At 40.0% G+C, this 25,903-nt stretch overlaps 1 protein-coding gene across 1 annotated transcript in view; it reads right to left on the bottom strand.

The window, feature by feature from the left end:
- The window catches only part of ADARB1 (adenosine deaminase RNA specific B1), an 89,024-nt gene that overhangs the window by 45,335 nt on the left and 17,786 nt on the right, over positions 1-25,903 (bottom strand). The window contains exons 2-3 of the mRNA XM_074910216.1: positions 20,063-20,099; positions 6,259-6,333 (exon numbers count right to left, since the gene is read on the bottom strand). Of these exons, the coding sequence (XP_074766317.1) occupies positions 6,259-6,286 (28 nt within the window). The 5' untranslated portion in view covers positions 6,287-6,333; positions 20,063-20,099. The remainder of the gene's footprint in view (positions 1-6,258; positions 6,334-20,062; positions 20,100-25,903) is intronic.

Below are 25,903 nucleotides of genomic sequence, written 5' to 3'. Positions count from 1 at the left end.
ATAAAATAATTAGATCTGCTATAACTGCAAAGATCTCATTTTTACCCTGATAAAGAAACTAAGGAAATTAATTATTTGTGCTTTATATTGCATTTGTGAACGCAAAGGTAAATTCAGTGGGTCAAATATTTCTAACTCTTCTGTTTCAAAACTTAAAAATATCTATATTACATCTACACTGATACTAGGTGACAAACATTAACTGAAATGAGACCAAACCATGGTGGAAACTCTCTTTCACAGTGACAAATTTCAGCCACACTTTAAGACTTCCCTAAGAATCCCCTACCATGCACACATCACTTAGCCCAGGTTACAAAGCTGATGGAATGGTTACTAAATTTTCATTTATAACATCCTCCAGCAAAAGCTCGATAGGTTACTCCTTTCGGTGCTCAAAGAGAAAAAAAGAAGAAAAGAAACAGATCAAAAGAAAAAGCCAAAGTAGGAACACATCTTGTTAAATCACAATAGCGCAACAAGAATTGTACAGTACTGAACATTAAATTCCAGTCAAATAAATGCCGTCAACAATTTAACACTAAATACTCTGAAGCATTTCATTGCTAGAAATCTGCTAAATTTAATAAAGTATCTCTTGTAACGTTCAGCCAGAAATTATATTGCCTGCAGATTGTGTAATATAGGGCCACAACTGTCAATACACAGTGTTCATGCACATATATTCCTTTTATCTATATCTATACAATAAAGGAATTTAAGGACAATAGAATGAATTACCTGAATAGAGTTTCTTACCTGAAACTGTAAATCTCCAAAAATTACATCTCATCTAAAACACCATTTCTGGAACATTGCTCTTACTAGTGGCACCAGGAGTTTGCTATCAACCAGTATGACTTACAAGATAAACAGAAATAATTTAGTTAATGCTAATTAATGGCCTCTGCTTTTATCTTTCTTTTTATATGTGGACTACTACCAGTGCTTGTGGAAACCACAGAAGGAAATACAAGTTAAACAGACTCTACCTAAATGTAAAAAAAACCCCTTTTGAATATAATTACAGCAGCTGGAAGAACTCCTTATTCCATCTCATGATACAGGTAGGGGAAACTATGCCCTGACAGAGAGGAGGGACTTGTAGGAAGCAGGGAAGAAACTTGCACGCTTACCTTGTCTCAGTAAGAAAGAAGGGAAGAAACTACTCTTTGCCTGAGAGCTACTAGGCTTGTTAGCTTTGGAAAACCTGCAGGGTGGAAGAAACTAGAGAGAAAGCAAGCAGGGAGCTAGCAGCCCGAGTCAAACCCAGAGACCATGGAAGTAGGCAAGCTTCTATATCATGGAGTTGATCCAAATCTAAGCCTTGCACGTGATGGAAAGAAAAAGACTTTCCATGCAAACCAGAAGAACTCAGGTTTGTTTCAACCCACAGTCACTGGACTACAAGAAAGAGCAACTTCTTCTCAGGCTGAGGGTTAAGATGTGCTTTTGGTCCTTTTCTTTAGCCTGTCCTACCCAGCAGTGGTGAGGTCCCATAAATTACCTTAGGCCTGGAGAAGAGTTAACAGGTTAGTCAAAAAGTAAGATTAGCTATCACCACCTGTTAAAGTCAGAGAAGTCATCTCATTTAATCTTGTCCATATTCAGACATGGAGTAATTCATCCAGCCCAGCCTCTCCTCACTGTTCAGAAACAGCTCTCCCTTTTCCAGGCATCTCACCTGGTTAGAGATGTTAAGAACAGCCCTACATCCTCACCTCACCGAGCTCCCACCTGTGACAGGGCCACCAGCAGACCCCAAACCAGAGCAAAGACACAGCGGCCCTTCCCCAGGGCAGCTGCTCAGCCTGCAGGGAGCTGCAGCTCTGGGCTGTGCCAGAGAGGGTGGCAGGGAGCCACTGATGGGTTTTGTCCCCCTAGAAGTTTTTCTGACTGGTTTTCAAGACCCCATAACACCTTGCTATCTGCAATGGATAACCACACTGCATGAAAACTTCTCCCGTTGCTTGTTTTGAACCACCATCTGCTAGTCTCACTCAATGCATCTATTGTATTTTGCTATTTTTTCAATTTGATGATTCTAACATTAAACACCCTGTGCTATGCATGATTTTACAGAGATCTCTAGTATTTCAACCTTGTCCTCCCTCTTCTACACCGTAGGGCTCTAACTGTCCCTTGTCCTGAGGTCATCCTCTTCTCACAGCAGTGGACACACAGCTGGATGCACTGTATATTTGCTTTTCTTGCTCTGTTCTGCAGTCTTTTTCATCCTAGTAATGCATTGGTTTAGAGACTGTAAGACTTGAGAGAGTCTCTCATTCATTACAAAGAGAATGAGAGAGGGCATCTTCACTCCCCAAAAGCTCTGACTGATTCAGGATCCCATCATAGCTCAGGCTAAGTACTCAGAAGCAGCAAAATTTGGTTGCTCTAAAGTAGAGGTCATGGCAGACACGGACTACCACTCCACACAAGTTCTAAAAACCAGCTTAGATCTTTTCGAAGTCTACTGGTCTGATTTGGAAACCATTATTAAGCCTCATGCTGCCAGCCTCACAGCTAAAATAAGGCAGGAAAGTGAGAACTGTGAATGTTAAAACACTATTAGAAAGTATAAATCATAGGAGAGATCTGGCAGGAGAAAAAAATTACCATCTGAATTATAAAAAAAAATAAAATCTGCATTCAGATGGTAACGAAGATGCTCTTCGTTATTCTTTTTGTTTTTTTCCTTAAACTTTTATATGTTAACGTCATATGTCTTGCCTCAGAAAGGTTACACAGTCTTCATGGATCTCCTAACATACCCAAAAATCAAGAGGTTTAAAACCAGCTTAATCCTAGATTTTAAATGTACTTTCAAGTCCATGCATGTTCCAGTCTTTAAATAAGTTTTCAAGGCATTAATGCTTTAGAGTGCCCTTTGAAGTCCATCACAGCTGCTGTGTATTCAACACTATAAAATATAAAGACTTGACAATGGGATCCTGTTTTCTTGAACATTAATATTACCATGGTTTAAGAATAAGACATTTTTCATAAGACTAGCTTATTTTCTAGTCACTAAAAATAGTTGGCAGCTTTGAGATCTCATGTCTGCAGAAGATGCCTTGGTAAAAATCATAGCTGGCTGTATCATATGCCAACAACTTCAGTGGAAGAAAAGTCCTGCCCCTGAAATCTTCTTTGAGAGGCTTACAAACCCAAGAGCACTCAAAGAAGGAAAGAGGCATATGAAATTTTCACGCCAGTAAAGAAAGAAATCTTCCGTCCAAGTGTGTTGGTTTAGTTTTGGTTTTATTCCCTGTAATTAAAAACTGTCTGTAATTAAGATGCTTTATCCATTGGGAAACTTCCATTACCTGCTTTCTGAGAAACAACACTCTCCCTGCTCTGTCTAATCTGGAGAGCAACTACTTAAATTTAGACAACTCTTACCTGAACTGAAGGAGGTTTCTAGCTACCCCTTAGACTGCTGCTCTCATTTACTGGCCTGGGAAAATTCCAAGTAAGTATTTTTTTCATAAAAAACAAGCAGAAGAAATCTCATGTGATCTCTTCTGAGCATCATTTTAGAAAAAGGGGGAAAAACATCAAAGAAAAAGGTCAGGACAGCCACATGCTAGTGTCCCAAGTGTTCTGCAAAATGCCCCACTTTTCCCTTGGCCACAAGGTAATTGATAAGGACAGGCCACAGCATGAATTTACACCTAGCAAATTATTTATTTCTGTTCAATTGATGCTTCTGCAGGGCTCTCTGATGTGATGCTGAGATAATATGCAGATGGGCTTCTGGCACAGATTTCTGGAGTATTGAGAATGTTGCAAACATACCCTCCATGCAAAGAAGTGGAAAACCAAATAAAAACATCACAGAATCATAGATTGTTTTGAGTTGGAAGGGACCTTAAAGATCACCTAGTTCCACCCCCCTGCCATGGGCAGGGACACCTTCCACTAGCCCAGGTTGCTCAAAGCCCCGTCCAACCTGGCCTTGAACCCTTCCAGGGAGGGGGCAGCCACAGCTTCTCTGGGCAACCTGTGCCAGTGTCTCACCACTCTCACAGGGAAGAATTTCTTCCTTATTTCTAATCTAAATGTACTCTCTGTCAGTTTAAATCCTTTACCCCTTGTCCTATCCCTACACTCCCTGATGCAGAGGCCCTCCCCACCTTTCCTGTAGCCCCTTTCAGTACTGGGAGGCCACTCTAAGGTCTTCTCGGAGCCTTCTCTTCTCTGGGCTGAACACCCCCAACTCTCTCAGCCTGTCTTCATAAGGGAGGTTCTAAAAAAAAAAAAAAGTATCTTCCCCCAAATCTCTTGTAAAATCTCTATGTTCAATGGATAAAGGAGGAAGACTTTAAAACCTCAAGTCTGAAACTTTTTTTTCTTAGGGATATTAATGTAACCTCATTACTGTCATACATTTCATCTGAACCAATACAATTTCAATTCTAGCTTCTGCAGAGCAATTCTAGTTATGCAACTGCAAGCTACATATATTGTATATGCCCACCTTCTTTTCCTGTAAGATACTGCCCCAAAAAGGAGTAACATAAAATAACAAAAATTTAATAGACAACTTATGATACTGCACTTCACAATCTTGAGATATAAAAATAAAGATAAAAAATGTTTAAAAAAAAAATAAATCTTGGCATGAATCAAGGTGAAGAACTTAAGAATTTGAACTTTGATTTCACCCCCCCCCAATCTGATGAACTAAGATTTCAAATTCATGATGGTTGTGTGTCATACAGACGCAGGAAGGGCTTCCTGCACTTTGTATTAACTGTGCTCATCCAAGTAGATGCTGTTATCTGTAGCTTCCTTTCAAAAACATACAGAGAACATCTCAAAACATACTTCTGGGAGACAACTGCAGCTATACAAATGCATGCTCCAAGACTGTAATAATTCCATGGAGCCAGCTTCCTGACAAGACAAAAAGTTCAGGGAATGGTTTTCCATACTGATGCACTAACACAACAAAAAACCTCAGAAGCAGACAAAAATTGAGTATTTTGCTTAAGGACACTTACAGAATGTCCCTGTAGAGAGAATGATATTTTCTCCAGCTCAGGAAGACACCTTTTACTCATAGTCCTTATTGAGATAAGGGTATGTTTCATCCAAAAAAAAAATCTTATGTGAATAAGATATCCAATTAAAGCTCTTAGTTTTTTGGAAGTCCTCCTTAGGAAGACCACTTTTAGAAATAGCTAAAGCATCCATCTGAAGTTATTTCTTTAGACCAAAGAAAAGAAAGTGTTCGGAAGCATATTTCAGTTGAGTTTACTGTTTCAGTCAAAGAAAAAAGATGCATGAAGATTATATTTTTAGGTTTGGGTTTTTTTTGGGGGTGGAAGTGGTGTTTGTCTGTTTTTAAACACGATCTAACTTCTTTATCTCCTAATAAAAATGTTCTGTAACTCCTTCAGACTTTTCTGCTCCAAAACCTCCTACACTGCTGGGCTTTGTCAGCTTTGCCAGAGATGCACCATTAAGCCATTGTCACTTAGGGGAAAAATAAGTGCATTTGTTGTTATATTATGTACAGTTATTTACAGTCAGGCACGGTACACCAGCATAGCAGCAACAGAACATTTCTCTCATTCACAAAAAAAGATAGTTGAAAGGCCAATAATAGTAAAAATTCTTCTGTAATGTTTTAATGAGAACACTTTCCTCCACAGATTATCAGATCTTAACTATACCGCAGCAACCTTGCAGCGCTTTACCAGATGATCACTGTATTTGACTATTTTTGTGCTTAAACGCACTTTAATAGTAGCTCAGGGTTGGAACAATCAGCATCTAATAAGAATAATCAGCCATGCAAGACCTTCAGGGAGCTCTTCTAGCTCCTCCTTTTGCTTCTCATTCCTCCATTTCTACTTTCCCTCATTTATTTTATACACTTCAACTCCATCTCCTTTGTCTGACCGCTCCCTTCTGACTGGGCCTTAACTCTTGGCATCGGTGTTACCGGTATTCTCTTCTTATTTCTTCTTCACTGCTGGTTCAAAACAGGAAAATATTTTGTTTGCTTAGTCAGTGTTTGGAAGAAAAATGTGAAACACAAGGTATAACTAGACTAGCATATAACCATATATATTTAATAAACTTTTAATACAAAAGCTCTGATTAACTCTTCTATACCATATTTTAAAACATACAAATTTTAACGTGTGCATCTGAAGTTTCTGCAGTCGTCCCTGTGCTCATGAGAAAAAGTCACCTTCAGAAACCATTACATAGTTTATTACTGTGTAAATAAACACATCTTACTCATGTTTTCTTCATCGTCTACATCCATTGTGAAATATTTTTGCTGGTTTCTTGGCTGGCGGAGACTGCTTCTGTCTGGAAAACAGAGAGTGGGATATTTAAGCTTTAAGGTACCAACACAAGATAAAGCATTACATCTCCTTTAAAAGCAGCAGCCTGGGCACCGGCTTCGCTTTGGGCTGTCCACAGTTTTTGCTCAATTTTCACACAGTATTTCTCCAAAGTGCCTATTTTTGTAGCTGACGTGTACTCTGCAGAACTGCAAATTTGACAAGGTTTGGGGTTTTGTGTGATGAGCTAGAATTTTTTTTTTACCTGAAGTATGTAAACTACCTTATCTCACTACTTTTTTTTTTTTTCTAAAAAACTCCAAAATAATGTCAAATCCACTCTGCAGGTTACCACACAGACAATTCAAGCAGTCAAAACACCAAGGATGCAGTTTTTTACTCAGCAGCAAGCTGATGAATGTCTGCTTGGTCTGGTTAAATCCTGACCCAAGATCCTCCTAGTAATGAGATGATCATCATCAACTGAAAGATGTAGCCCCATATCAGGCAAAGGATAGAGTGGGTATGGTAATCCTCTCTCCTACATGTGGATTCCTTATTAACTGATGTGTCCAGATGATACTACATATAGGTTATCTGGCTGTGGGGAAACAGATTTTATTAGCCACAGGGACTTTCATTTCGTCAGGAAAGACTGATCTAAAGGTGAGTATGAGCACCTGACAGGCAAACTCTGTAATCTACCTAGCATTTGGTTTGAAAGCAGGCACCACTTTTACCCAAATCAAAAGTAATACTTAAAGGGTGATGAGTTTTATGGTTTGGTTTTGGTTTTTTTATTATTACAGGGTTTTTTTTCCCTGAAAACTACTCAAGTACCTTTCTAGGTAATTGCTCCAATCTCATAATGCTACAAGTGCTCCAACAGGAAGCACTGAACCCCAAAACCAGACAGGGATTTATACTTTTAACAAAAGATCCATTATTACAGCAAGGAAAAAGTAGTGGAGCATTAACTGGCTTTGCATTCTTACACTGGAGTGAATCAAAATGTGGGAATTTGTCTTGTACTTGCCAATCTGTTGAATTTTGTGCATCTGCTCTTAGCTTTTCTGAAGTATTAACAACTAAGCGTTGAGCTTTCTACGTTCTGCATTGCAATTTTTTTTTAATATAATGCATTCTTTTTCAGCGAATTCTTTACCACAATTAAATGTTTGGAAAGTACCTGAGGAGAGTAAAGTCCAGTACAAACGTGAAATTGTTCTGTGATAATCTAGTCTCGTCTAACATCTGTAAACGTTGAATACTTTTGCTGACAGATTAAATTAAGATTGAAGTCCTACTTTTAAGTGTGTCTTTGATCCTACTCCAAAACTATTACAAATAGTCTACAGAAATCACAGGGCAAAACGACAACCTTCTTTTGTTATTTCCAATACTACAGTTATCTCCCAGCACAGTTTGTCATTTACTTAGCTTACGTTTACCAAAGACAGTATCGATACTAATTATCCACGGACATTTTACTTTCACTGTACATATCTTAAAAGTTAACAACTGCACAGATGGCTTTGGGTAAATGTTCAAGATACTGAGGACTTGGCAGAACAAGTGATACCCGATTCAGCCTGAAGCTGTGGTCACATCTGATTCTCACCACCGGTATCTCACTACTGGTACCACTACAAACACCTGGGCACTGTGGCTGGGAAGAAGAGAGGCACAGTGATGTCTTGAGGGGATACTGCCAGGAATGGTTACACCTTGTTAAACCAAGGGCTGAGGCTGCAGCTGGAAGGGACAGGGAAAATGAGGAGGGAAGCAGAGATCGTTTGTGCCTGCAAAAGCATGGGGACACTGGAAGGTAGCTGGCTTGTTCTCACTCTGCTGTGTGGGCTGGCACAATTTACAGCACTAAAGTGTTTGCTCTATTATATTACATTTGCCCTTCCCTCACTGAAGACACACATCTGTGTCTCTCATTCAGCTGCCAACAACAAGTATTTAGGAAATTCAATGCTTTGAGATTTCTTTACGTGTCAGCACTGGTGGAAATCAGACGACAGTTATCAAAAACCATATAAACCAACATGGTCACTTGACAAGGTTGACGGAATAAAATCAACACTCAGTTTAACACAGCCAAATGCCTGCTCTGTAACAAGGAATTTGTTCCATCTCTCTTTACATCCATTGTGGGAAAATCTAACTTTAATTCCACTCTACATTAAAACTGTAGTCAGCTTTACCTAGTAAACAAGAGGCAGAACTTTGCACTGATGTTGTTGTTAATGAACAGGTTGTATACTACAGTAATCTGAGTGCATAATATGTAATTACCAAGTTTTGCAAAAAAAACCTAGCCATTCCACTCCTTTTTCTTATTTTAGGAGACACCATGCAAACCATGCAGAGGCATGGTGCAAATCCTGAGTCCAGGCTTAAACACCAAACATAATGAACTGCATTGTTCTGTTTTGTTCTTTAAGTCAATTTGGTTTTATCTTTGCTAACATAAGAAGAACAAAAAAATCCCACAAAAACTTCCATCCGAGAACGAAAGATACATAGTAATGCAGCTGATTGCTCGACAGTAGTATAACCCATGGGGATGATGCATGTGCAGTCCTCCTCCAGCACCCCAGCCACCCCTGCAGCCCAAATGCTGAACCACTGATCTATTGATCACCACACTCACATCGCTGATCCGCCAGGAGATGACTTAGGGGCAGGATCACTGCATGACTTGTCTAGTGAAACTCACTTCAAAAAAAAAAGGGTTTGTAAAATTGCAACCACAGGCACACAGGTGATTAAAATGTAAAAGTGTGTATCAGAAACATCAAGAAACTTGTAGTCCAAAAATAAGTATCAGATACTGAGAAATGAAGAATGTTAAAATATACATATAGATGTGTAAGTCTGCAACTTTAACATCCATGCTAAATATTGTTATCCAGTAATTTAAAACAATTAAATCTGTTTATCCTCAACTAAACAAATCCTCAGCACACTAATAGTTGCAGTTTTAACAGCTTACTTTTTACAGCAGGAGCTAAGCAGCCCATACTGAAAATGTAAAATGTGCCTTTAGCAATCATATGCTAATTAATGCTATGCCTCTAATAGTAGAATGAGAAAGAAATACATCTCTCTGTGTGTCACCATTTCACACAGTTTCAGAAACAAAGCCCACATGCCTGCTGATATCCTGAATCTTCTATCACGACCACAAAACGTTTATGATGATCCCAGTTTGTGACCTGAATGACTGTCTTTGCTTAGGCAAGACGATTCCTTTTCACTCCCCAACCCTGTCTGGAGAAGACACTGATTTACATAACTAAGAGGTTTCTGCACAAACAGGGAGGAGAAGCAGTGACAAAAGATGCAAAAACACACTTCTGAGCACAATGAAGCTGTTCACATTCCCCACTAGCCAGACAGCATAAACTCAAGCAGATCAAAAAAATATGACAATTAAAGACAAGCAACTCCTTGCTAATTTTGTCACCAACAGTACAGAATTTCAAGAGGCACAGAGCTAAAATACTTGACCTGCACATATGACTTCTCCCGAGACTGCCAGAAGCACCTAAAACAAATCACAGAATTTCCACAACTTCTTTTTTAAAAAAGAAGGAAAGACTATGTACAAAATGACTATGTAAACTCCATCTCACATGCATCAAAGCTTTAGGTAAACTGTGGGTTTCAGAGTGGCAATCCCTTCCATGCCTCTGTAATCATTCACCTTGTGTACCACAACCTCTCTGCTGGTCCATAACAAATCCTGTTTGCCACGTAACATGCATATTCAAAGAGCTTCTTAGACCATCGCTTCCAGCCTGGGTACACATACATGCACTCATCCTCTACACAGCAGGTTTCTCTCCTTTCTCTATCCTTTTCACGTCACAGAAAACTTGTGTGTTTCTTCACACCCAGCCCAGCTCCATCACTCTCCCACACGGCTGTAAGACTGATTTGAACTTCATGCCACACGGACATCAGCCATGACTGTCCCACCAGGCTTTCGTGTGAGCGTTATCACACCAGGAATGGGGTTCCTGTGAGTACCTAGAAAGCTGTATTAGTACCCTCTCAAATCCTGCCACAAAGCCCTCTCCTGCTGCGATGCCCAACAGTCCTAGAAACTGCTACCCTGGAGCAGATCTGTGAGCCCACATCGCATTGCCAACCTCGTGACACCATTTAATGTACCATTTATGTTTCCTCCCACACCACTAAAACTGATAGGCTTCACCCCCTAAGATCCTCATGCCTCGTTTGACGTGGCACAAGACAGCTCCAGCCCCAGTGCAAATACCTTCAGCATCAGAGAACCACTGACATACTTTAGGTGGGCAATTCTTCATCTCAGTTAAAATACTTATGACCACCTGAGGAGGATGCAGAGCTTTCCATCATGTTTTATCCCAGCTGCAGGCTACAGCAGTCACAATCCTGACTACTGCATTTCAGGCTGGCTGGCAGAGTCCCCATCTTGTGACAGCATCCGTCCCAATGCAATAATGGGGGAACAAACAAACCAGTAACTAAAGTTGCCATAAACGAGCATGCTTTACTAAGCAGAATAGAACAAACAAGTTACCTCAATCACTCTTCATTTAGATAGTTCAGGAGTCAGAAAAGCTTTTCAAATGTGTAGGTGGGAGCTGATCAGAGTTCCATTTTTCTGACTTCAACAGCCTCTGTATTTCATCCATACACCAAAATACATCCCACTGTGCTGAACGGAGCAGCAGAGTCACCTCTACTGCTTAATATGGAAAGAATTACCAGACTTTTCACTCCAGGTGATTGTGTTACGATGCTGAACAAGAAATTGTAAATGTGTGTATTATTTAACGTTGCCACATTTGTGGTTTTTTTGCCTTTCTTGCAGTACTTCATGTCCCTAGACACACTGCCACTGGGGGCTGGAGTGGCGATGCTTGCATCAATGCTAAGTACACAAGTACAGCAATAACTGAGGAACAACAGAAGTACTTCCCGAGGAAGAATGGATGAGCGAGAAAACTGGGAAGGGAAAAGTTATTTTTCAGAGAAAGTAAAAATAAATGCCTACAGCTTGGAGGCAACTACTTTCAGGTAGGACGTGTATGCATGAGGGTGCAGTGGGAGGAAAGGAGGACAAGATGCCCAGGCACCTTACTTTGCTTTTTGTTGGAGTGCTACACAAACAAAGTGCCAGAGACACCAGGCTGTTGAGATTTCCACAGTCCCAGCTGGGAAGCAACAGACTTTGGAAAGAAGACACCCCTTGTTAAAATCTGAGATGTTGTCCTAGAGCGCAGTCTGAACAGGAGCACAACACATTCAAGAGGACCTCTGCTACCAGCCAGGCTCCTTGCAACAGTTCCAGGCAGGCCACTCTCAGATGGGCAGGATCACCCCCCCATCTGATCCAGGTCCCCATAAGACCTGGAAATGCCTGGCTCATCAATTTTTAACGACAAAGCATGTCATGCTTCCACTGCAGCAGCGCCAGCTTGGGCATCTCTCTCACACCTGGTCACCATCCTCACTAAAGCAGATGGACAGAAGGAGGAGAGAGGATCATGCAAATCACATAATCCTTTTTTGCTTAAAGAGATTAGAAATTAGAGCAGAACTTTTGCTAAACAGGCTTCTTTTATTTGCTCTATAAAAGCTGCTTAAATTTGCTTTCCTATTACTATAGAGAAAGTCTGATTCCAATCCTAATTAACTCTGTACTATCAATAAGGCATACTAATATTACCAAAAATATAGATTATCTATTTCATGTATTATGGACAGTATTATGAGCATTTATGTATAGCAGTTAGGAGGAAACATTACAGTAACATGAAGTAACAGAAGCAGCAACACTCATTCTGTGTAGATACACAGCTCAGATGCCACAGTCAACATGTATTTAAAATCCAGCTGTGCTGAAAAAGTATAAACATTGTGTCTACAAAAGGTTAAATTTTTTTTGTGTACTACAAAAAACAATGTTTATGCATTATAATGAAAGCACCGGTATTTTATTTCATCGTGACAATGCATATTTCATGGCAAGCATGGACCGGCGAGGCATTCTGGAATCAGAATCAAACTCCAACATCTCTAAAGTATTATTGTCATGTTGTATGCTGTACTGAATTCAGGGAAGGGATGCTTGCTTGATTTCAAACTACCCCTGCCAGTACTGTATATTGTACGTGTGTACACAGTATATCATGTAAACTGTATGTATTGTTTAAAAAGCAAGCATTGCAAACATGTTTGAAAAAAGGTGAGATGCTTCTAGAAGTACTGTATTCCAAGAGATGTTATGTTTTCCAAGCTTCAGGATAAATTTTCCTTGAAAATAAATTAGAGAAAGGACCTGGATAAATTTTCCCTGAAAATAAATTAGAGAAAGGACCTGGAAGGTTGTTGAAAAATTATTTTTCCTTTTGAGTAAAGGTTCTTTTCAGGATTATTTATTTCAGTGCATCTGAAACAGTAAAATAAAATACTCCCAAGAAAATAAAATTCTTCAAAGGTTTTAGGCTGTTGAGGTATTCCTCAAGACCACAGGTAGGTTCACATCAATTTTAAAAATCCACACCACCACCAAGTACACATTATGGAATAAAGATTAAAAGTGTGAGCAGGTGGCTGGAAAATTCTTATCTGTGACAAGAGTCAAGTGCAGTTATCACTGTGTCAGGCCAGAGAGATTTGGGGAGAGTGAAAGCTGATGCAGGTATGAGCTCCAAGCCTGAATTAGAAGACAGATAGGAAGAGATTAACTCTCCTTTTGATTTATCGCCCTCAGAAATGTGATGCCCAACGTGTTCATCCCTCACAGCCCTGATGGAGCATCACCACTGTCCTAACAAACCTGGCTTTCAAAACTCACATTTGCTGCTGCCCAAACTTGGAGAGAGGTAAGGAAAATGAGCCAAGCCCACAGCACAAGCTGGGCAGCTGGCACAGCCACTGCCTTGGTCTGTGCTGTTACTCAGATGTTGCTTAAAGCTTAAGTATTTATTAAGATAAGCTTTTATATGGCTTAAACCCAAGTCTTGCTGCTTTGCTAGGTAGACTCATACCTGGCTTAATTTTTCCATTAGTTTGAGCCTTGGTGACTATTTTTGAAGCACAGTATAAAGGGACATTTTTCCCCTCCCAGAAAAAAAACAACCAACCAACCACACAATAAATAACCAATGTTCTTACTGAAGTACTAGAGCTGCTAAGGAAACATTGTACTGTACTGCCACATTTGCATTATATAGCATCAGCACAACTCCAGTGTAACAAAGGGAAATTAGTGGACTGCAATCAACAGGACTTGTAAATAACTGTCACATTATTTAGCACATCAAGCCACCTCCAGTTACTCCTGCAGCATCACTGTAGGCTCAAGGACAAAAGAGTTGGACAATTCCCATCTGAATTACTACAGAGATGATCAGTGAGCTACCTGATGCTGGCCACAAGCAAGAAATGCTGTACAGTTTCCTCCCACTGCTGTACCAAGGGTAAACCCTCCTGAGGAGCTGAGTAATCAGCACCACTGCCCCTCAGCTGAGCATCCTGATTCTCCAGCCTGAGGAAGAGGAAAAGAAAACTCCTGTCTGCTAAAAGCATAGGCAAACCCGAACTCCAGTTGCATAAATATTTGTATAAATTAGACTGTTGGTGGCATTTCTGAAGTTTAAAAGAGAAAGAATTTACACTTAAGCTTAATTGCTGCTCAGAGGTTTACAGAGCTTTCAAAAAACCCACTAAAGAATAATTGACATTATTAGTTAACTGATTCGGGTCAGTGCATATACAGCATGTTACACGTGGAATAGGACTATGGAGGAAGCCTGCTCCTTGGCTGCATGAACTGTTTTCTCTCAGGTATACTGCTTAGTTAAATCCAGGGTAGTAGAGGGGATTTTTGCTTTTAACATGGAGTGGCAAACTGAAGTCCAGCTGTCAGCTAAGTACACTCACCAAAACCAAGTGATTCTGCGTAGCAGCACACCCTGCAATATTTAGACTACAAGCAGTACTGCAAAAAGCTTTCCTTTTCTGAATGTATTACATGCCAGCCATGTCAAACAGGAAAACGATATCTAAATGTATGCTAATTTAAGTGGAGTCATTAAGAAGTACAGTATATTTACACTTTTAACTCTCTCATGTTTTTGAAGTCCCTATTTCCCATAGAGCATTTCCAAAGATAGGAACACCAGAAGTACTTCAAAATGTACTAGCCAACACAACAGTATTTGCTTTTATTTCCCCAAGAGACTACTGGAAAAATTTTTAACTAAATGTTGGCTATAGCAAGTACATGCTGCACAAGTACAAAGAGAGATACAACTTGCATTTCTTTTGTTTGAGTATTCTGTATATTCATTATACACAAAAAATGTTGTGAAGGACGCTTTTAACAGTTATCTTTGTTTATCCTCATCATTGAGGAAAAACTAGATACACCTTGAAAGGAGAAACATTGGGTAGGTGCTATATTTATGTTAACAGAGAATGGCACATATGCAAAAAACCATAGCCTGACAGATGAAATAAAACTATTATTAGAAGAGATTAAATGAAAGCTGCAGCTTTAGAGAAGTTCCGTATTTGTTAAAAAGTGCTCTCATTTTGAACTTTGAAAGCTAAGTGAAATAAAATGCCAGATGTTGAAGGATCCTGTTCAAAATACTTCTCTTACTCCATAAATCCAAACTGAACACACTGAAGTTGCACTTAGCAATGAAGGCTCAAACCTCACCTGAAAAATTCTACATTTCCAAGCCCCCCAGTACTTTGTTTCCGCCACACAGCAAATAAAGCACTACCTTTCCGCTCCGATCGTTTCTTCCTCCTCCGTTTCCAGTGCCGCTGGACTGTGCAGAAGAGGGTTCCCATGCCGAGAGCTGCGGCTAGAAGAGATGCCATGCACACACCTACAGTTCACCACTGCCGACCCCCTCGCCCCCTCCTAATGGGGCAGCGCTGGGTTCCCGAAAGCAGGGTTAGCCCTGCCTTGCCTTGCCCTCTCCTCACTAAGCCAAGGCCCGTTCCTCGAGCCACAGCGAACAAAGCTGAGCAAATTCTGCAGCTGTCCCTGCCCGCCGCAAGAGGCACATGTGACAATTAACCCTTTGATAAGTGAAAGGGGCAAGGAAGGACAGTTTTTTTAGAAGGACAATATCAAAGACATCCTCACTACTGGGTGTGAAATGGCAAATTTATTTGTATTTCATTACTAAAAAAGAATAGCAATTCTTTGGTGTGGCTTCAGCCTTATACATACCTCAGGAACAAGGAGAGACATAAGGAAACATTTATACATCCTAGTGCATGAAACCAAGATACCTTCAGCATCCTTTAAAATTGCTTCTCATGTTCTTAAGTGTGTATTTCATACCTTGCCTAGAACTGCACAAAATGTATTTGTGAATAGCAGGAATACATATATGCAAATCTCAAAGAGTAATGTTTTAGTAGCAGATATCCCATACGAGGGTTTGTATACCAGGTCTGACCAATGGCTTCCCAATGTCAGCATTAACTGTAGCATTTTCCAGCCTTTTTACAAACAAAAAGAGCAACATGTGATATTATGGGATAATGAGATATTACCCAGTTTCCCCAGTCTAAGCAACCAACCAAACCCATATTCATCCTGTGGATGCCGTGGGTCCTATGGATCAGCAGCACAGACTGGGGGTTGTAGCTATCCTTTAATCCTGCTTGTGGATTGAACCTTGTAGGACAAAAAAAAAATCTTCCAGCAGGGCATGTTTGCAGGTGCAAGCTCCATAGCTTTCTTCAGTGTGTTACTAGAGTGAGGAGACCTCTCTGACAAGTCACCTTCACCTGCTCTCAGACCTTCGTTTCTCAGTATACCAGGCCCTGGCTCTTTGGAAGACAGCACACAGTCAAATCTGGGTAAGTCTGGTAGGTGACTTGCACAAATTGTCATATTTTGAAACTAACCAGGCTGGCATTTTTGGAAAAATATTGCCACTGGCATCTTAAATTAGCAGTACTTCACTAACCAAAAGCAACACAAGTTCACCACTGGGATGGGGTTGACCTGCTAACAAGGAGCCCTACCTCTCTACCTCCTGCTCCATCTACTGGCACTTGTTCTCCAGATCCCAGGTGCCAGTTTATTCACCTCCAGTCTGTGATAGAAAGCTTCTGAAATTGAGTTAACTTGTTGACTGAAATTATTTCTGCAGGACACCCAAGTGCTAAGGGCTCTTCAGAGGAGCTGAAGTTCTACTTCAGCATCTATGTTAATGAACTCTACTTCACTGAGGATGAAGAAATATCAGCAGAACCATCTGTGCTCAGTTTACACAGTTTAAAAAGAAGAACTTGCCATGGTGGAACAAACCATCAATGCCATGGTCATGCTACCACGTGTTCACTACCATCAAGAAGTCCAGGAGGAAATGGGTCCCCATCACCATCTAAAACCAACTCCCCAAACAAGTCTTCCCCAGGGCAAAAAGGTGTGATCTTCCTTTGCAGCAGACATAAGGTCAGGCATTTTCTTATGCTTCCAGCATCTCTCCTTCCTTTATTAAACACTGCCCACTTAGGCTCACAGACCAGAGCCATGCTCTGGATTAACACAGCAACATTTCTCCCTTCATGGAAACCAGAAATAACTTCATTTAAAAGTGATGATAGTCTGACATCAGGCCCTGCAATGTTACATCCCAGCAGGCCTAGCAGTCACAGCAACATTAAGGCAGACATCAAGGGAACCCCAGCAAGGCCCACAGCTCGTGTCAGCACAGGCACCGGCTGTGCCTCGGCAGAGCACTTTCCCATCTGACCAGACCTAATTCAAGACTAAGTTAGCAGTTCTGCACCTCACTAATTAACAGTTTCAGGCCGAGTTTGACATTTCAATCCGCATTAAGCTGTGCATGACAGGGAAAGGACAAGGTGGACAAGGAGGGTATCTACATCTACATGGCTTTGAAGGAAAAGCACCATTGATATACAGAGAGAAAAGGGGCAAAAACACTCCTTAGGGGAAAAGGAATTCATTTTGCTCCTTTAAGCAAAAGTACACGTTGTAAAATGCAAAAAAGCAGCCTGTGAAACTACTGAGCTCTTTACCATAGTTCTTCCAGCTGTTGAAACTTTCACCATCTTGTCCTTACCACAGGTGAGGAAGATGTATGTAACAATGTATATTTTTTCCTTCCCTTTGAGGAGAGGGAGAACGCTGTATTAGGCATTGAAAGTTCAAAAGTGATTCTGCCTTCAACAATTAATTTGTCTGCCCTAACCTGTCAGAGATTTTCATCACAGGACTTGGTGTAAAGACTGAAAAAAGGACTCCTACAGATCACCCCTGTAGCTCTCCTCTCCAAAGCAGCTCTACTGACCATTGCTCCCCAAGGCAAAGTGACTCTGAGGTATGAGAATCAGGAGGAAGAGCTGAGATAATTTTAGCTTGAAGGATGACAGCTTTAAACAGACAAAAAAAGTCTCGAAAATCTGATTACTGACTAAGGAATGTCCACAATGCACTTAGAAAACTTAGTGATCCACTGTCTTTCACTTGCAGTTGGCACATTAACAACAGTTTTAGGAAATAAAAAATATGCAATCTGCAATATGTATGAGATTAAATATTCGATATCTGTAAATACATTGCAAAGTCTGCATGATTAGAACAAAGCAGGTTAAAAGCTGAGTGCAAGGAGGCAAATCCAACACACCAGAACAAAACCATGGCATTCAGTTTTAACATGTGCGTTGGAAGCAGTTAAATGCTGTAACATCTTGTATTTCACATATTCAACACCCACTGAAGCATCAAGGAGAAAATGGACTGCCTTCTCTCCAAAGAAAAAGCAATTCCCAGGAGGAATTTGGTTACATACCTACACATCTTATACATGTCCATCTCGCCTGCATCACTGAATTAGGAATGCAGAGACACTAAACAACTGAGGTAAACTAACCCAAGTGAGATCAGGAGCTGCACAACAAGACTCATGGAAGAGTTCAGTCCCTTCTCAATTCTCCCCTCTACCACCTGGATCACCAGAACAAAGCCAGCCTAGGTTTCTGTGGCTCTATGGCTTGTGATAGAAGGGGTTTTGTGGCTAAGTATTTGTGAGTGCAACCTGGAGACCCTGTAGCTGTGGCATCTACAAGCCCTTCCCATCCAGGTTCCCTAGCACCAGAGAGGCCATGGTACATCCCTCCTGCCAGACATAGCGCTTATCAAGTGTCTCCTTCACCTGGCACTCTTCACAAAACTCATGGGAATAATCTATCGTATCTTCAGGTACACTCCAGACTCACTTCAAATCAGATAAACTGAAAAGCTGCTGGAGAAAGCAGAAAGATGACAAAAAGACTTTGATCACAGAACACAAAAGAAACTCACTATTTTTTTTTAAATACATTACATGAAAAATCTCTACGCACCAAAACCACCTTTGCAAATCTCATTTACTTATAGATTTAGCCACTGTTAACAGCTTACATTATATACTCTTTGAAGAAATAGTCACACACCGTATTTTGTAAGCACTTTCAGTTGTTTTTTTCTCCCACATGCAATTCATGTACTTTTCAAGCATGAGGATGGCATTGCCAACCAACAGCAGTTTTCCTTCAAGTTTTGTGTACTGCAGCAAAAATGAATATAAATTAGCAGCAATGGCTAGAATTTGTATAGGTTAATTACAGCCCAAGCATTTGTTCAGCACAGTGAATCTCAAAACACAGAGTTGCTGGCTGCACACCAGAAACCCCAAGAGCTCTGACACCATATGCCTCAGCTGGCAGTTCAACTCCTCAGGTGATTAAATCCACTCCAACAGCACCATCTACTGTTACACTACATCAATAATTGATTTTACACCTATTGCTCTTTTGACCAAGGAATTCTAGAGCCCAGCTGCAAATTAGAAATAACTTACAATGCTTGCAGATTTATTCGACAGTAAACTATTTTGGAACATATATTTACTATGAAATTTTGTATCCTTTGTCTGTATCCTTCTTACTGGCTTAATTTGAGGACTGAAAAACTAATTCTTAATATATGTTACTTCTGAAGGACTCCTCAAACACCCATGACTGTCAAGAAATGTATTTAAGATGTGCTTCCAAGAAAAAAGTGGTAACCATTCAGAGGAGAAAACTGAGCAGCCTAGATCTCCCAGTAACCATTTAAAAGTAAATAGATGGGGCTACGAATTGGTGCTAAGAAAAATAATAGCTAACTGGAAGAAAAATCTAAAATAGTTTTAAAGGACGTTAAAAAAGCTTCAAAGATCTTGAAGTTATTTTATAAAAAGAGAAAAAAAAAGAGAGTCATGCAGGTAGGGTGATGTTTGGCGTTAGGAAACAGACTTACAAATTGGACATATTTCCTCCTTTCCCACCACAATCAGTTACAAATCTTGGCTCAAACACTTAGCAAACTCTCAAGTCCTATATGCCAGCTTTGCATATTTATTTTATTAATATGGACTGGATACAAACTTGCAGTCAGAAGGGTAAGTAATTTTTTGTAACATATACATTGACTTGATGCAGTTAGATATTTCTTAACAATATTTTCTCCATTTTTAAACTGTATGATTTAATATCTTTGAAGGGATTTAGTGTACAAACAAAAATCAAAGAAATATAAAGTAATAAAGTTTTTAATAACTCTAAATATACTAAGATGAATTCTCTCCTTTGAGTTATGATCCAAATGTATCAATCAGAAAACAAAGAATCTTGCTGTATATTTGCAAATATGGTGTGCTTACCTTTTTAACTATTAGAGACACATGTTGATTTTGCAACCTGCAAAAAGAGGAAACACAATTAGTATTTTTTTCTTTTACAAACTTAAGTGCATTACAAATGGCAACTCCTGACCTTAGAAGGGACAAATGTCTGATTCTGTAAGAATAAACAGTACATACTGCATATACACAGTCATAGAGCCAACGCCCCTGTAACCCCAGCAAAGGTGAGGGGAGAAAAAAAAAAAAAGAAACAAAACTCCAAAAGCCCAAGACCCAAGCCATGCTTAGTACTTGAGGCCAGGAGAAATGTCCCAGAGGTACAAGCAGATAGCAGAATGCAATCTGCAATCTCTGCACATTCTAGGAGAAGGGGTTAGCAAAAAATCTGGCCAATAATGGCCTAAAACTAGAATCAACTTCTCTGTTATCACAGCCAACTTATCCTGCAAGCAAATCTAAAGCTGTCATCTTGTTAGATTTTTTTTTTTTTAGATCTTAAATTTTATTTTTAGTGGTTCATTTTAATCCATATAAACACCACCTCACACTACAACCCCCTTTTTCAAACACCAGTTTCTTCATACTACTGGCATCAGCTTGCATCCTCCTGAAGTGCCTGCAAATGTGGAATATCCCCTCAACTTTAACTACCAGCAGTGGGGTAGGCAAGAAATGGCAGCTGTAGGGTGAGAAGGATACAGGATAACAGGAAGGACTAATGCTACAAGAAATTTTATTTTCTTTCCATTAATAGATACAAACCACACAGCTGTTCAATCAGGAACAGATGGCTTTATTTTTACAGATAAACTCCCAGTTATAAGAAAATATTTATGTGACTGTCAGTGTGAAGATACACTATTCTAAAATGGTTCAGCAAATCACAGAAGCTATTTCCAAAGCAACGGAGTATTTCAGTCAAGCAGCTACATTCTGCAAAAACACACACACAGTCCGGCACTTGATAAGAGTGGGGACACCACCTGTACCTGTAAAGGATTTTGATATTTGCACCTTGAAAAGACAAACATTATCTGCTGTTGCACTGCCCACAAGAGGGTGCTGGCACCCTACAAAAACTTCCACTAAATTTAAGTTATACCATGCACAGCATAGCTATGGAGAACACAAACTGAAGGATGCATATGTTGTATCTTAAACTGTTTTGGTCAAGTTTGAAATGCTGAGGTTTCAACCCCAAACCCCAGATTAAGGTTGACATGTGGATGATTCCCACAGCCCTTCCCAAAGGGGGGGTGAGTTTCCCTTTAAGCTTCCCTCCAGGGTGGTGCCAGCCTTGCAGACAGAGCCATTGGGTAAATGACCCCAGGTATCCCCCATTAAGTAACCCAAGGTCCAGTGTCCCACTGAGGGATAAAAGCTGGGACCACTTGCAGGAGGGGCAGTGTCTGTCTGTGAGGTGGATGCCCTGTGCAGAGTTCCCTGTTGGGGAGTGACCTCCTGCCTCCCTGGGACTGGGCTCCACTCAGGTCTGGCTTTTGTAAATGCAGGTTGTGTAGAGATTCAGTGTGTGGCTTCCTTGGTCTTATGTATTTGGCTTGTTGACTTGGTTGTCTCCTGTCCCTTCTATGGGAGACTGCATGTCACGGTTTATTCCACCTATTGTTGGTTGTACAGTGTTGTTGTTGGGGTCAGTGGGATTGATGCTGATTATGTATAATCTGACTGACTTGTTTGTACCCCCAGCACTCACCCATGTACTGACCCTTTTGTATCAAATACAATTTGATTATTGGTTCATCTTTATGCTGGCTGTGTCCTTTATGCTAGGCCTAATAATTGGCAAAACAAAGTTAGACAAGAAGGGATCTGACACAATATCTAAAGTCCATATACACTAGAAGACTGCATTGATTCAATCTTGGTTTCTTTCAAAGACATTTTAATTTCCTAACGCTTCACGGTGGCATTTTTCAATAATCCAGAAAAATATGCCAATAATACATTGGCCTTAGCATGAAGTAATAAAATGCCTAGAAAGCTCAATGCAGTGTCAACTGAAGTCAGCTTCCCACGCTGCAATGGACTATACTCAAGCCTGCCAAATGGGGATACAGTATTTACAGCATGATGATTTACCATTTCCTTTAATATTTTCCCAACCTAGAAGCCCCATATCCACAAGAAAACCTCTCCCAAACCCTTGGAATATGAGCTATAAACTATGTATGACATGAAATTCCAGTATTTGTGGCAACATCCATTAAAAAAATACATTTTTTTAAAATGAGTTTTTGATAAGTCTTTCTATGTGAGCATTGCTTTAAACAAAGTTGTAATAATCCTGAGACAATGCACACTAGTAGTTTAACTAAGTTTTTAGATTAGTATAACCTTGAGTTGTTGTATAAATTGTATTCCTTATAGACTCTATTATCCCAGCTGGTAATTCCCTGAGTTTCAAACAAACTAAACAAACACAATTCATGAGACTTGGGACTTAAAATAAGTTTACCACTAAGTACAGAAAATCCTTATATATTGACAGCTGCAAACAGTTTTACAGGGTAAGAACCAACCCACAGGCACGATGCTTCCCTGGTGAAACTATGATTGTCATTTTAATACAGGTTTTTTCTCCTGCTACAGACAAGAGTACAATAAAGACTTCAAAAGTAAGCCCAAGAAGAGTTGTTCTTTTTCATCACATGGCTGGAGTAACAACTAGAAAAGAAAACAAATGGAAACCAATAAACTTTTGGACAGCTTCATTTCTAAACATGACTAATGAGTTTACACAAAAAAGTTTGGAAACACACCCGACATAATTTCTGCCAGGGCAGCAAAGGATACTTGCAACCCATTTGAAGAACAAATCATACTGGACATTTAGGACTTTCTGAAAATACTAATTTTTTTAAGTTGAACTGAAAATGTTTGGAGGCAATGAGAATTGAAACAGACATATAACTAACTTCAGTACACAGACTGCATCTCACATGCATGAAAGAGCATCTCTAGTTCCTTGGAGGTAATTTGCTGGCTCTCTGTAAGCCTCCTTATGAGAAAGGCACTAAGAAGTGCATCCAGCTAAAATTCTGAGGTTTTCATTGGTCAAAGAGTTCTAAAATATTTGAGATAGAAGGATTCCAGGGCTCTCCTTGAGCAATGAAGATCTCCTTTCTTGAAGGCAATGAAGATCTCCTTGGCTGAACAGGTGGTGGGGGTCCTGTGACAAACTCTCCAGCTGTCACTGCCACCTTGCCCAAACACCCTGCCCCATCCCAGGAGCCATCAGCCCATCCCAGGCCCACCTCCTCAAGCACAAAGAACTAGAGGCACACCACCAGGCAGGGACACAGAGTCAGAGGATGGGGTGCCCTGTCCAGGCTCCTTCACAGGTAGCTGCAGCCCCAGGTCCCAGGCATGACACCCATGAAGAAGTCAAAGGGAGTAGGCACCCTTGAGTTGGGCACACACACAAATGCATCTGTGCTCCCGTCCAGTAACTTACAGTGATTTTTCCAACATACTTTAAATTTGCAATATGCTAGAAGCATTGATTCAGTTCTGTAAGATTTTGGGGAAAAAAGGATGGCCAGTCGCAGAGCCCTCCAAAACACTCACCCACAAAGGCCAGGAGTCCCACCTTGAGACACAAACCTGCAAGAACCACCCAAACACAACGTAACTATCTGGAAGCACTCACTATAAAAAACACTATTTCCAATCTTTACATAGTTATTTTCCTATTTATTTTATTTTTCCAATGTTGAAAACCACAGGTAAACTGCTGAGGCATCTCAGCTGCAGGTGTCCACGTGATAAAAACCACAGGTATGTTAAATCTGACCTCCTCTGTCCTTCTAATTTTACCCCTGGCTCAGGAAAGAGCACTGTTTAGAGGTGGAAAGCATTGCTCAGCTCATTTTTGCTCGGTTTACACCCTGACACAGATTGTGTCAAGGTGTTTCACAGAGAAGTCAAACAAGAAACTCAGAAGATGGTGTATTTTTCATGCAGACACAGCCATGAGTTTTGCTAACTGATTTGCACACACACGCACACACACCCCCCCGGCACCAGAGAAGGCAGGTTTTTTATTAATTAGGCTTGCCTCTCAACCCTAGATTAAGGCAAGCAGCTGGAAGAAACCTTTATTCCAGCCTGAACTATCCATCCATTCCTCTGCTGGGACATGGGCAAGTGTCAACATAATCCAGTTGCAAAGCAAATGAAGCTGACTGGGACTTGGTTGGTTGTATTTAATTTCTAGAATTTGTCCCTCTTGGTATTTTTCTATACCATCTTCAAGTGGTGGACTTGGCAGTGTTAGGTTTACAGTTGGACTCAATGATCTTAAAGGTCTTTTCCAACTTAAATGATTCTATGATTCTTCTCCTTCAACCAGAAATATTTCCTGCTTCAAACTGCCACCACCCGTTTCCAAAGTGTGCCTCTAGTTTGAGACCAGCTGTGAACAGCTACCAGGGCTTTGCTCCCACTCCTCCTCTTCTCCTCCTCTCCCAGGGAACATGAGGAAGAGGTGCCTTCATAGTAGATTTTGCTCCTGACCCCAGAAAACAATAGAGTTAGCCTGCAATAAAAGAAATTGTATGTCTTTTCATACACAAAGGGGATGAGTCTCTGCCAGAAACTATAAGTTTAACAGCACAACTACAGAACTGAGTTTTCCTCTGGAAATAGTTTTTCCATCTAGATATGAAGAAACAATTTGACATCTATGATATCGAATTTGTCAGCCTGAGTTAGTGAAATAACAGCCCAAATCCAAACCACCATCCCTATATCCCTTCTGAGCTGCGCATTTGAAATTCTAAAATAAATTAAGAACAACTAGCAACCAATCATCATAATGAAAAAAAAAAAAGTTTAGGAAAAAAGGACATACATGCTGCAATTAGAAAAAGCAGTAAGCGCAGTTTATACACAATGCAAAGCTGTCAAATGTGTCTCCTTCCCTTGGCATAAAACAAACTCTTTTTTTGAACTTGTATATAGAAAGCAACTGTTTGTAACACACTGAAACCAAGTTCACTGACAGTTCAAAAGCAATAAAAATTCAGCAGCTATTAAGCAACAGGAATCAGGTTAGTAACCATGGGGAAAAAAAAAAGTATGCTACTCCATGAAGTAATATCCAAGCTATTACTGCTTTTGCTGCAAGTATCAAATAAGATTACATTCATCATTTATTCTGGAACACTCAAATATTCAAACCTGTTCAGGAACAAATACAGACCTAAATTCGTTTTTCAAACATTCTCTCACCAAAAATGGTTTCATGTATACACATAACATCAGCAAGGAAATCTACATTTCTGATTTTTAATTCTGTGATCCCCTACATTTGCAAAATTATATTAACAATGTGTTGGTGCACTCATATTTATGACAGCCTAAAGTCTCAATATAAAATTTAAATTCTGAAACAACATTATTTCAAAATCAAAGAGTTTAATGCCACTCCTGCTTTCTACAGGACCATAACATCCCATGTATAAAAGTAGTTAACCTTAGAAGAGAATGTGACTGAAGTCAAAGAAATTATTCACACGAGCAAAATTACTATAAATGTCTTCAAGTGAATGTAGGTTTTAATCTCGTTGTTCATTATTTCACTATAGCTAATGTTTAAACATTTACATTACTCATTTAGCTGTTTTAAACATTAGTCAAATTCAAATAGTACAATAGTGCAATCTCAAGACGAGCAGCAATTTTTGAAAGATGAAGGAATTTAAGAAATCAATTGAAAGTAATTTCTCTGTTCCGTATTAGTATTTTTTAGACAATACTACAATAAAAAGATTAGTGTGGACTACAGACAGACTGTGGATGAGAATTTTAGGCTAGAGGACAGGCAGGGATGGGACA

Source organism: Athene noctua, chromosome 7 (assembly GCF_965140245.1).
Source record: "Athene noctua chromosome 7, bAthNoc1.hap1.1, whole genome shotgun sequence".
In the NCBI taxonomy this organism is placed as follows: domain Eukaryota; kingdom Metazoa; phylum Chordata; class Aves; order Strigiformes; family Strigidae; genus Athene; species Athene noctua.
Note: the sequence above shows the minus strand (reverse complement) of the source record. Positions and strands in the feature narration are given on the sequence as shown.